Source organism: Schistocerca gregaria, chromosome 9 (assembly GCF_023897955.1).
Source record: "Schistocerca gregaria isolate iqSchGreg1 chromosome 9, iqSchGreg1.2, whole genome shotgun sequence".
NCBI lineage: Eukaryota > Metazoa > Arthropoda > Insecta > Orthoptera > Acrididae > Schistocerca > Schistocerca gregaria.
This window is the reverse complement of record NC_064928.1, coordinates 249273888-249288075: the sequence shown is the minus strand read 5'-3', so window position 1 is coordinate 249288075 and position 14188 is coordinate 249273888. Positions and strand designations below refer to the sequence as shown.

The 14188-nt window shown below is 38.8% G+C and overlaps 1 protein-coding gene across 2 annotated transcripts in view; it reads left to right on the top strand.

Moving 5' to 3' along the window:
• LOC126292229 (gamma-interferon-inducible lysosomal thiol reductase-like) overlaps positions 1–14188 on the top strand; it is a 111545-nt gene that overhangs the window by 80701 nt on the left and 16656 nt on the right. For both annotated transcript variants that reach the window (XM_049986103.1, XM_049986102.1), the window contains exon 5: positions 11930–11992. In XM_049986103.1, coding sequence (XP_049842060.1) covers positions 11930–11992 — 63 coding nt within the window. The remainder of the gene's footprint in view (positions 1–11929; positions 11993–14188) is intronic.

Sequence of the window (14188 nt, the reverse complement as noted above, 5' to 3'; positions counted from 1 at the left end):
CACTGTCTTGCAGGTTTTTAGGCAGACTTCTTAGTAGTCTGATACCAGAGTACTGGGGTCCTTTTTCTAGCATTGCCAGTCGGTGGGGTATGCTCCGTACTTCAATCTTCCTTCTTGTATTGTGGGTGTGTACACTAGCATTTGTAATCCAGTCCTCACTACCTTTTGTGATGTACATTATTGTTTTGTATATATACAACGATGAAAAAGTTAAGATAACTAAATTCTTGAAACAGTTTCTACAAGTTTCAGAGGTCTTTCTTGTTAAAATGGTCCTAATTGGTTTTTTTTTTTTTTTTTTTTTTTTTTTTTTTTTTTTTTTTTTTTTTGTAATGTGAACACTCGTTTTGTCTCTTGTTTGTTTGAGTTTCCCCACACAGTCACTCCATACTGTAAGTATGGTTCAAAAAGTCCATGATACACTGTACACAGAAGGTTCTTGTCTGAATACTGTGATAGCTGCATCATTAAGAATATGACAGAGCTCAGTTTCTTACAGACATTATTAATGTTTTTCCCATTTCAGTTCATTATCCACAAGAATACCTAAGAATCTAGCAGATTCTACTTCTTCCAGCCTTATTCCATCAACCTCTAAACCCATGTCTACAGCCTTTTCTTTGTTTTTAAACACTGCATACATAGTCTTTTTTAGATTTATAACCAGTTCATTTTCCAACAGCCATTGAGCTGTGAGATTTGCAGATATGTATGCTCTTCTCTCAAGCTGTTCCATATTTTGGTCACTATTTAGTATTGTCATGTCATCAGCATACAATATTTTCTTTTCTTCCTCCTCAACACCTATATCATTAACAAACACATTAAATAACAATGGCCCCATTACCGAACCCTGCAGCTCTCCATATTTGATGGATTTGGTTTCTGATTGGTATGAGTTTCCTAATGTTACATACTGCTTGCGGTTGCACAAGTATGATTTTATCCATTCACCTGGTTGCCCCCGAATGCCATAGTTGCTTAATTTTTGTATCAGCATTTTATGGTCAATGGTGTCAAATGCCTTTGAAAGATCCAGAAACATTGCAGAGACAACCTTTTTCTCATCTAAGGACTCTAAAATGTATTCTGTTAGACTGGCAATTGCTGATTCTGTAGATTTACCCTTTCTGAAACCATGTTGTGAGGGTATGAGAATGTTATGTTTGTCCAAATAGTTAACTAATCTGGTACACATAAGCATTTCTAGGATTTTTGAGAAACCTGATATCAGTGAAACTGGTCTGTAGTTGTTGGGATCATCCTTATACCCTTTCTTGTACACTGGCACTACCTTTGTTATCTTCAGTTTTTCTGGAAAAATTGCATCTCTGAAAGAACAGTTTGCTATGTTCATCAGTGGTGTTATTATCTCCTCACATACCAGCTTTATTACATGATTTGATATTTCATCATCACCAGCTGATTTCTTGTACTTCAGTTTCTGTATAGTTTTCCGCAATTCATTTTCTGTAACTGGTCTTAAGAACATAGTACTGCATAATCTTTTTGGTACCTTAATACCCTTCTGTTTTTGACTATTTCTTTCCAATTTTAAGTTTTCTACTACACTGATATAGTTATTATTTACTATGCTTGCTATTTCCACACCATCTGTGACCACTGTGTTGTCTATTTTAATTGACCAAATACCTTCTTCTTTGTTTGACCCATCTTTTTCCTTTCTTTCAGCATTGATTGCATTCCAAGCTGCCTTTGCCTTGTTTTTTGAGTTCGTTATAGTGGTGTCAATTGCTCTTGCTTTGGCTTCTCTTATTGTTTTTCTATACTTCTTTTTTAACATTTTATAGTTTTCAGCTTTGCCCATCCATCTCACATTCTGAAGCTTCCTTCGCTGTTCTAGTATTTCACTGATAATCCACTGTGTTTGACCTTGCTGCCTTTCTTGTTTCTTTATTTTGGGAAATGCTACATTAAAAGGATACTCAATTGTTGAAATAAATGCATCATATTTTTCATTTACACTCTGGGCCTGTAGGGTTTCATTACAGGTTTCCTTACTTAACATTGTTCTAAAGATGTTGATATTTTGTTCACTGATGATCCTAACTTCTTTGGTTGTTTGTTTTGGTTCTGATACTGTGTCATTACTGCTGCAAAAACTGATTAGTTGTCCATGATGATCAGATATTTCTGTCTGAACTACATGTGACTCAATCATAGGTACTTGCACAGAAAAGTCAATGCAGACACTGTAGCTGATACCGTGCTGTGTACTGTGTGGTGTAGCCAACTTCCAGCCCACCTAAATGAACATTTGTATACATGCTGGCCGATATGAGTCTCCGTACTGGATTACTTTGTTACTGAGTTGTATTTTTTTATCGAAATTTTAGGTTCAGAAAAAGTGTAATTTAATACATTTTGTTAAGTGCACACATTAGGTTCATGTTCATTAATATAATAGAAAACATAATGGCAAACCTACACATAATATCATCATTATTATAAATGGAATAATGAAATAGTGCTGAAAATTTAATATTGGTTTACATCTCAGCAAATACCACTGCTCCGGATATTTACAGCAAATTTTAAAACTCTTCATTTCTCCAGAGGGACAGGAGCACTTAGTTTTCTTTCTATTTGATCATTGTTCATGTAATTCCATACTTTTTTGCAAAATTTATAGCTGTAATGGATATGACTTTATGTCTTCAATAACATTAGCAAAATGTGGGTATTTAGATGTCCATCACCTACTGCACTACAGAGCAGACTGACAATGAAAATAAAGAAAGCACAGCAAGGCAGCAGTGGTTTTCATAGCAGAATGAAATTGCACCATAACCAGTGCAGCTGTTGTGCCTTGTCAGATGCCTTGTCGAGTCCGTAATTGAATACTATTTCAGCTTGTGACATGTTTCAGTAACTTGGAAAAAATATTTTTGTTGTAATATTTTGTTAGAATGGAAATCATGATGATAGAAATACTGTTATTTTATATTACAGCACAGCTTAAAAGGGCTAAGGCACAAACGAATTACAGACATTGGTCACTAGTGAACACTGATTAAATGGAAGGATAAAGTTGAACCGGACTGGAATTGAAACCATTGATATAATCACTGCCCGGTTGCAGCCAATGTCTGTAATTCCTTTGTGTCTTAATACGTAGTGGCTTCTGCATCAAAATGATGTCTGTTCTTTTTGACATGTCTGAAAGTACAAACACCACATATATTTAAAAGGGCTAAATTGATAAAGGGCTTCTGGCATAGGAAGTCACCCTCATTCTGTCAATGGCCTCGTCAAAGAGGGCGCGGGTGTAGACAGAGGTTCAGGATACTCTCTTGTCTTTGGGGTGGGGAAACTTCCCCCTAAAGATTGAAGAAACAGCAATGATTAATGGAATGAGGATTCAGAAGGCAATGGAAACAACAGCATTAAAGACTCATAACGTATATCCACAGGACATAGGACCTGTAAATGAAAAAGTGACATGATGATCTCTCCATTGGCAAAATAGTCAGAAATACTGCCCCATTTCTGGGAGATCTCTGGGAGGGGAGTGTCATGGGGAGATGACGATGAGAAAAAGATTGAATAACTAATGAAAGTATAACATTCTACAGATAGGGGCATGGAATGTCAGAGGTTTGATTGGGGTAGGGAAGCTAGAAAATCTGCAAAGGGAAACGTAAAGCCTCATTCTGAATATAGTGGGGGTCATTGAAGTGAAATGGAAAGAACACATGGAAAGAAGACAAGGATTCCGGATCAAATGATTATACCATAATATCAAGAGCAGCAGAGAATTGTATAACAGGAGTAGGATTTGTTATGAATAGGAAGGTAAGACAGAGAGCATGTTTTTGTGAGCTGTTCAGTGACAGAATTATTCTTATCAGAAATGACAGCAACCAACACTGACGATGGTAGTTCAAATACATATCAATGTAGCAAGCTGAAGATGAAGTGATAGAGCAAGTATATGAGTATATTGAAAGAGTTATAAAGTACGTAAAGGGAGATGATAACGAAATAGTCATGGGGGATGGAATGAAGTTGTAGGGGGAAAAGCAGAAGAAAAGGTATAGGAGAATATGGGCTTGGGACAAGAAATGAGGGAGAAGAAAGGCTAACTGAGTTTTCTAATAAATTTCAGGTAGTAATAGTGAACACCCTGTTCAAGAATCACAAGAGCAGGCGGTATACTTGAAAAACGATGGGTGATACCGGAATATTTCTGTTACATTACATCATGCCTCCTCAGGGGACACCGCCTTAACGTAGCACTGTCGATGCGGGCAAGGAGGTTTGCGTGCTCCAGATCCGGAGGGCTATGCCGGCGGTAGCGTAGCTACCAGCAGGGTCACCCATGCCGGACAGGCCAAAGGGGAGGAGCCAGACAAAGTGTGTCCCACAGTGATCTATCGCTCCCCTTTCCTATCCCAAATCTGTCCTCACCATTTCCTTTTCCTGTCATTCCCTGGTATATGTACAAAAGGGCAGAAAGACCTCTATAGGCGTGGAGAAGCCAATCTTTCTACGGGAGAAAACCCCGCATGAAAAATCCTGGTCCTCCAGGTTGGGGGTTGGCAACTGGCTACCAACCCGTCCTGGAAAAAAATAATCACCGGTACTAGCATCACAGAAGAGCCTCGGATAGGACTGATCTCTGTAAAACGACCTAAGCAAGAACAAGGACTACAGAAGGAAATACAACTAGGGACCTGGAATGTCAGAAGCCTATACCAACCTGGGGCAGGAAAATGTGTAGTAAGGGAGGCAGATAAATATCAAATTGATCTATTGGCCCTACAAGAAACAAGGTGGACAGAAACCGGAGCTACAGAAATGGAAAACTATGTCATATTCCATGGAGCCTCAGAAACAAACCACTCACTAGGAACTGGTTTTGCAGTGAAGAAATCACTCTGTACCACTCTCATAGATTTTAAATCAATCAACCCCAGAATCTCACTCCTAACCATAGACACGGGACAACACAAACTCACATATATAAATTGTCATGCCCCAACCGAAGAAAGCGATGATATCAAAAAAGATATTTTCTACGAGGAATTAGAAACGGTTTTAGACAATGTACCAAGTGAACATTACAAAATCATCCTTAGAGATTTTAATGCAAAAATAGGGAAAGAAGCAGCCTTCATGAAGACCATTGGGAAGCACAGTTTACATGATGTGAGCAGTGATAGCAGCACTAGGCTGGTTAGCTTTGCGACTGCAAAAGGCTTGTTTATAAGTAGTACTGATTTCGACAGGAAGAGAATATATAAATGAACCTGGGTGTCTCCAGATGGGAAAACAGTGAACCAAATTTACCACCTAATTGTAGAGAAGAGAATAAAGAAGTGGATAGAAAATGTTAGAATGGCAAGAGGTGCGGAATGTGGATCAGACCACTTCCCTGTCAGAGGAAGGATGAAAACAATATGGAGAGCCAGGAAGCTCAAAAGAATGCAAAGAGTCACTCGATATGACCATGAGAGTCTGACTGAAGATAATATAAGAAGAACTTTCAAGATAGCACTAACAAACCATTCTGAGGCTTTGAATGAAGAGGAAGGAGATGCTGTGGTAGATAAGAACTGGAAGGCGATTGCAGAGACCATTAAAGAAACAGCCCAAGAAGTAATCCCAAAGCGAACTAGGGGAAAAAGAGTGTGGTTCAATGAGGAGCGTGAGGGAGCTATCAGGGAGAAACAATGGGCCAAACTACTGTGGATACAAAGCAATATGCAAGAAGAAGAAAAATCGGAGTTCGAAGAAACACGACGGCAGACCCAAGCCACATTGAGGAAAACAAAGAGAAAATATGTAAAAAGTATCATGGAGGAAGCTGAACAAGACTTTCATGGAAATAGGAATAAAGAACTTTATAGAAAAGTGAAAAGTTTTAAAGGAGGGACATACCATCAACACAGATTCATAAAAGATGCCAATGGAAGAATGTTAACAGAAGATCAAAAAATTGGAAGAAGATGGATGGAATACTTCAGACAATTACTAAACTCTGATGAACCAACTGAACTACTTGAGTTTGATGAACCAGTAACAGTAAACCCAGAATATCCTCCACCCACCATTGAAGAGATAAGGAACCAGATTAAAAACCTTAAGAATGGTAAAAGTCCAGGTGAGGACGGTATTCCTGCTGAACTTCTCAAGGCTGGAGACGAAATCCTCTGTTTCAAAATCCACAAGCTAATCGAGCAAATTTGGGTAAAACATGAAATACAAGAGGAATGGAAGGTAGCTGTGATATAACCCATATAAAAAAAGAAAGACAAATCCGTATGTGACAACTACAGGGGCATAGCGCTACTCAACACCTGTTATAAGATCTTCTCCAACTGCCTATTAGAATGAATAAAACCTCTAGCAACAGACATAATTGGAGAATACCAAGGAGGTTTCCAGGCAGGGCGATCAACCACGGACCAGATTTTTGTCCTAAAACAGATCTGTGAAAAAATGTATGAATACGGACGAGAGATACATCTCCTGTTTGTAGACTTCAAGAAGGCTTGCGACAGTATACATAGACCTAGCCTGATTAGAACTATGACAGAGTTTGGTATACCAAAGAAGTTGGTCAAACCGGTAGAGGTATGCCTAAATGACACAAAACTTAAGGTTAAGGTAGGCAATCAAATGACAGAAAGCTTCCAAGTTGTAACAGGATTACGCCAAGGAGATGGGCTATCACCTGTCCTCTTCAATCTGGCACTTGAGAGGGTAATGCGGGATTTCAACAAAGAAAACGTCAAGGGCATTCAAATTGGTAATGAACACATTACATATCTGGCCTATGCAGATGACATTGAACTATTAGCATGCACACAAGAAGATCTGAAGAGAAGTAAAGTATCCAGACCTTGGAGTTATTGGCAGCTAGGATCGGTCTACAAATTAGCTCTGAAAAGACAGAGTACATGACCATAGGAAGAAAGACCCAGAACTCTCAAGATTTAATTGTGAACAACACCAGGTATAAACACGTGAAAGAGTTCAAATACCTTGGATCATTTTTTACAGAAGTAACATCAACTGAAGCAGAGATAAATGCATGACTGCAGGTGGGAAACAGATACTATCACTCTCTAGACCCTATATTAAAATGTAGAAGTGTCTCTCAACAACTAAAGCTACGGTTGTATAAGACATTAATAATGCCAGTAGTACTTTATGGTTCTCAAACCTAGAGCACTCGAAAACAAGACCTTAAGCGACTGCTAACATTTGAAAGGAAAGGCCTCAGGAAAATATTTGGATCAGTCAGAGATCAGACTACTGCAGAATGGAGAAGACGCCATAACACTGAATTAGAAGAGCCGTAGAATGAGCCTAACGTCTTGGGAGTGATGAGAAGCAAAGGACTGCAATGGGCTGGACATGTTGCTAGAATGGAGGCAACAAGATGGCCCAAAATCACAATTGACTGGATCCCGTCAGGCAGCAGACCAGTGGGAAGACCTAGAAAGGGGTGGATCGATGGAGTGAGAGAAGACGTGTTGCAGGTGGGAGTCACGGAAAACTGGAGACAGATAGCAGAAGACAGAGATGGATGGAGAGCTCTAACTGTGGTGGTGCGCGGTCCTCTGGGCCTGATCGTGTGAATGGTGAATGATGATGATGATGATGACATTACATCATGATCAGACAGGGATTCCGAAATGAGATACTGGATTGTAAAGCATACGAAGGAGCAGATATAGACTCAGATCATGATGTAGTAGTGATGAAGAGTAGACTGAAGTTAAAGAAATTTTCAGGAAGAATCAATGCGCAAAGAAGTCGGATAGAGAAGTACTAAGGAATGATGAGGTATGCTTGAAGTTCTCTATGGTTATATATTCAGCAATAAGGAACAGCACAGTAGGCAGTACAATTGAGGAGTGATAGCCATCTCTAAAAATGACAACCATAGAAGTTAGAAAGAAAAACATGGGTACAGGGGAGGTAAATGCAAAGAAAACATGGGTAGCAGAAGAAATACGAAAGAAGGAAGTACAAAAATGATCAGGGACACTAAGGAACAGAGACATACAAGTCATTAAGTTGTGTGGAGTGGCTGTGCGGTTAGAGGTGCGATGTCACGAATTGGACGGCCCCTCCTGCCAGAGTTTAGAGTCCTCCCTCGAGCATGGGTGTGTGTGTTGTCCTTAGCATAAGTTAGTTTAAGCAGTGTGTAAGTCTAGGAACTGATGACCTTAGCAGTTTGGTCGCTTAGCAATTCACACACATTTCAACAAGTCATTTAGGAATGAAATAAACAGGAAGTGCATGGAAGCTAAGGTGAAATTGCTGCATGTAAAATGTGAACAAAATCGAGAAAGAAGTGATTGTCAGAAGGATAAGCAATGGTGGTAACATTAAGAGTGCAATGGGAATTCCAGTGTTAAATGAAGTGGAGAGAATGGATAGGTAGGAAGAGTACATTGAAGGCCTCTATGAGGAGGAACATTTGTCTGATGTGATGGAAGAAGGAGTCCATTTAGAAGAGAAAGGGGATCAAGTATTAGAATCAGAATTTAAAAGAGCTTTATGGAGGACTTAAGATCAAATATGGCAGAAGGGATAGCTAACATTCCATCAGAATTTGTAAAATCATTGGTGAAAGTGGCAACAAAACTACTATTAATGTTGGTATGTAGAATGTATGAGTGTGGCGACATACCATCTGACTTTCAGAAAAAAATGTCATTCACACAGTTCCAAAGACTGCAAGAGCTGACAAGTGTAAGAATTATCACATGATGAGCTTAACAGCTCATGCAACCAAGTTACTGAAAAGAATAATACACAGAAGAATGGAAAAGAAAACTGAGGTTGTGTTAGATGTCGATCAGTTTGGCTTTAGGAAAGCTAAAGTCATCAGAGAGGGAATTCTGCCATTGCAATTGATAATAGAAGCAAGACTAAAGAAAAATCAGGACACCTTCATAGGATTTGTCCAACTGGAAAAAGCATTTGATAATGTAAAATGGTGCAAGATGTTTTAAATTCTGAGAAAAATAGTGGTAAGTTATAGGGAGAGATGGTCAATATACAGTACTTACAAGAGCTAAGAGGGAATAACAAGAGTGGACAACCAAGAATGAAGTCCTCAGATTAAAAATGGTTGTAAGACAGGGATGTAGTCTTTTACCCCTGCTGTTCAATCTATACATTTGAGAAGCAATTATGGAAACAAAAGAAAGTTTCAGGAGTGGGGTTAAAATTCAAGGTGAAAGGATATTACTGATACAATTCACTGATGACATTGCTACCCTGTGTGAAAATGAAAAAGGATTATAAGATCTGCTGGATGAAATGAACAATCTAATGAGTACAGAATATGGATTGAGAGTAAAATGAAGAAAGACAAAAGTAGTGAGAAGTAGCAAAAATGAGAACAGCAAGGAACTTAACATTAGTATTGATGGTCACAAAGTAGACATAGTTAAGGAACTCTACTACCTAGGTTTCAAAATAACCAGTGACAGATGGAGCGATAAGGATATCAGAATCAGACTAGGAAGAAGGGGATGCCTGGTCAGGAGCAGTTTACTAGTAACAAACATAGGCCTTAATTTGAGCAAGAAATTTCTGAGAATATGTGTTGGGAGCACAGCATTGCATTGTATTGTAGTGAAACATGGACTGGGGAAATCAGAGCAGAAGAGAATTGAAGCATTTGAGATGTGGTGCTACAGAAGAATGTTGAAAATTGGTGAACTGATAAGGTAATTCGCATACCCTTGTGAGGTCAACGGAGAAATTTTATCAGTCAGCTAGAAGCCAGCAGAGATGTCTAGTAACTAGTTACATTGGCATAAACACACATATTTAGAAAGTGTACATAGTGGTTGAATCTAGACCCCCAGATCAGCCTAGATGATTCTACAGTAATGGAAAAGTTAAAATCTGCTTCATATGACCATCTGTGTTAACTGAAATTTACATACCTCAGATATATTCTGGTATATTGTAATTTTAGCTAATTCAGCATGTGGATTATGTAACTTTCATAGTAAGTACTCCAACTACCTTTGTTGTTCAAAAAATAATATTGAAACCCTGTTAGTAGTTTGTAAAAGAACTGAAAATGATCTATAAGAGAAGTATGAGTACAGAAATGCTCTTTTCTCACATCCTGATGATTTTGTAGAGTGCACATATGGGTACCAAAGCTGTTATGTAAATAGGATAGTAAATTTTAGTGGTGTCAAGAGCTTTAAATATTTCTCTGTGGCAGTCAGTTTGCTCTCAGGATTTGTAACATTTGTGCATACAAAAAACTTAATATCTAAGATACAGCTTGAGAGGTGCCACATTTTAAGGTTGTGACATACAGAATGAAGGTATCACTGTATCTTTAAAGCTAGTCAAACAGTGGAAAATCCATGATAAAATCACAGTATGAATGTTAGTAAAACTAATAAATATTTGAAATTATAATATAATTGGATAAACAGAAAATCGAGAGAAAACAGATATAAAAGATACAGAAATGCAAAAATCAGACAATGGAAACTCCAGGTAGCAATTTCCACAATATTAGGAAATGGATAGATTGCTACTCACTGTAAATATGAGACTTTCAGTTGCAGCTACACACAATGAAATGGCTAGAGCTGCCAGTGATTCTGGTCATGTGGGTGTGAGGCATGGGTGTGAGGCATGATTGTTTGTGCGAATGTGTGTGTTGTTTTCTTTTCTAAAGAAGGTTTATGCCAAAAGTTAAATGTGTAACAATCTTTCCATTGTGCCTCTCTGCAACTCAACACATTGCCTATTATGAGTAACAATCTGTCCTTTTCAAAATATAGTAGATATGGAAATGTGCTAGCCTTCAGAGTCATTGGCTCCTTCTTTTCACCTAAGGATTGAAGGGAAAGAAACAGGGATGAAAGAAAAGGACTGATGAGGTTTAGAAAATGGCGAGACTTATGGAAGAGTCACACAGCACCTCGGGTGAGCAAAACTTACCAGATGGGATGAGATGGAAAGATATTGATCCATGCACAACTTAAATGCACACACAGCCACTGTGGCCACACGGGGGAGAGTAGTAACCGTGCTTGGGGTGGCTGTTGGGGTTATAGAAGAGGTGTGGAAGACAGGTAGGGGTGGAGGAAGGTAGTGCTGCCTGTCAGAATGTGGAGGTCACTGCAGGGTGGGATGGTGATCTGCATGGTGCTGCGTCAGGTGGCTATGATGGGGGTAAAGGGGAGAGGAGAGAAGCAGAAAGGAGTGTGGAGGTGTGCTGCGGGGACACGAGGCATGTGTGAGGCTGGAGTGGGAGCAGGGGAGATGGTAGGTGAAGAAAGGATGGGGACTAGTGAAGGCTGAGGCTAGGAGGGTTAAGGGAATGAATTGCGTCGTGCAGAACTGGTCTACATCTGACAGTATCTTTCACTTGTTGGCTCGGTGAACAACACTGTTTGTCCACCATATGTCTGGGCCTGTTGACTAGCAGGTTTGGTAGGGGTCTGTTGAAGTCTGTTGAAGCAGTATGTCCAGCAAGCTAGCAGGAGCATCACTGCATCCAATAGCAAAAGTAAAAGGAGCCCCAAAAAGCTCTGTAGCATTCCTCCTAATCATCCTTCAGGTTGAGGACACCTTCACCCTTCCACCTTACTGGAGCGTATCAGTAGTACACAGCACATAGATAGTATGTGATAGTTATTTTATTTGATGGTTTACAGAGCCTGATTATATATTATCCTTCCTTATATGCTCCCCCCCCCCCCCCCCCCCCCCCGTCATTTCCTGGCCCAAATCCTGCCCCCTCTCCCCATCCCCACCTCCTTACGTGTGCGTGTGTGTGTGTGTGTGTGTGTGTGTGTGTGTGTGTGTGTGTGTGTGTGTGTGTGTGTGTGTGTGTGTATGTGTGTGGGTCTCCTTAAGACTTGTTTCTTAAAGAAAAATGATGATATATGTTGTCTTCCAGATCCAAGGTAACCAGACTGCCATACGTAATGATTTTTGGAGGGAAGTCTGTGCAATTTTTCCTGTAAGTATAATGTTTGTTGTTAATTATGTTTATTATAAATCTTTTTTCATACTTTTATCCTTTACTCGGTGAAAGACAACCTATGTCAGAATTACAGCCCCACTGGAAACTAAGCTTTTAGGCATTTTACTACAGATGAAAAGCATACACAAGATTAAAAGAAATAAAATCTCACAACTCTTTCAAAAGATGTTACTCATCTCACTCCTATGCATTTATATATTACCAGCTGAAATTTGAAACATGAAAGCACTTAAATAAAAAACATGATGTTCTTGAATATAATACAAGATAGAAAGTGAAGAAATTTTGTCCAGCCTGTAGGGACATGAATATTATACAAAAAAAAAAAAAGGTGTACTGCAACTTGCCCTATGGAGATTTCCAAACCATCCACAAAAAATGTGATTTCTGCACCTTCACCATTTTAATAGCATTTAAAATACAAGCAACTCAGAAAGCATAAAGTTGAAAAACCTAATACTATTGCAATTAGAGTGTAATATATCGTGTTTATGTTTTTAGTTCAATATCAGTATTCAGTACTTTATTTCTCAGGTAACTTGAAGAAGGTTCTCTCTCTCTCTCTCTCTCTCTCTCTCTCTCTCTCTCTCTCTCTCTCTCTCTCTCTCTGTGTGTGTGTGTGTGTGTGTGTGTGTGTGTGTGTGTGTGTGTGTGTGTGTGTGTGTGCATGGGTGTGGTAATGCACCTTATTTAAAATAAATGATTCATCCTATAATTTTCAAAAATATTTTGAGTGTTGTGCTGAAATACTTGACATAGAAAGATACAAATTGCTGGTAATCATTTTCATTCCATCACCTTCAGAGATATGCATGAGTAGAGGTATGCATTAAAAAATTAAAGCGCATCAAAAGAAAGCAAGTCACAGAAATTTAATCTGGACACAGTATTGTCAGTGAACTACCACTATGCTCACTGAATGTAACTTATTAAAAATAGTTGTACTTTACCGTGACTGTAACCTACACTGAATGATACAAGTTTACTGTTACCAGTCACTGTTGGATTTATTTTAACAATATGTTTCAAAGGTTTTAAACTCCATCATGAGATAGTTTTATTGATTAACTCTCACAGTACGAACAGTGTATTACCAAGGCATTGGGGATACTTTGTGACCATCCTAAACAATGTTTTTGAAAAAAATCTGTGATATTTAATTGTTGTCAATTTATATAACAGACTTTTTTAAAAGTGATACTGAGGTGTAAGTATGGTTCAGAACTTTAAAATACTTTTTAGCACACTCTTAGAAATACACTTCCTGACAATTACTAAGGAACAACACACTTGTTAAGGAACAACTGCCAGTTCCTATGGAACATCCAACCAATGATAGTAAAAGAAAATTTAGAGGGTGAGATGTGTTTTCTGCAGCGACACTTGCGCACGAACACTCTGTATGCATGTAACAATTGATGCAGTTGGTGTTTGACGAAGGTAGATATGAAACTGATTAGTGAGACATTTCATGTGGTATGGCAACATGTCTGCAAGACATCATTTCATTATGTGATCGTGGATGAGCAGTTGGATGGTTTGAAATTGTCACTACTATGGCCACATAATGGATGTTTCTAAAAGTGTCATCTTGCAATTAAAAAATGCTGCTGAAGGTGGAAATATTATGTGAAAGCACATTGTTTGTCATAGATGGACCACCACACTGCAAGAGGATCAATAAGTAGCCCAAGTGGCAAAGAGAAACAGATATCTCACTTCTAGGCAGATCACTGCAGACCTCACATCTGCTACCAGTGCATTTGTCTCTGCCAGAACTGTTTCACAGTGATAAAATCAGGCTGCTTTTATGATCAGAAGCCTGTTGAATTCATCCAACTTCAACCACACCATTTTCAAGGAAGACTTTATTGGTGTAGAGACATGTTGGCTGGGGTCAGCAACAGTGGTCCAGAGTGATGTTCTCCAAAGAATCCCACCTCACTGTAGGCTAGGGAGGACAGAAAAAAAACAAGTTCTAAGAGGTTAGGACTGAGACAAATCTTCAGTTTGAGAAAGAAACCAAAAAACATAATGCTAGCTTATTACATCAGCATAAACAGCTGTTGGTCAAGAATTTTCAAATCTGCAGAAATTTCAGCTCTACCCAATTTTAAATCACTTAATGTGAAATGTCAGCTATTGTTACTGCATCCAAATATTCAAGGACTG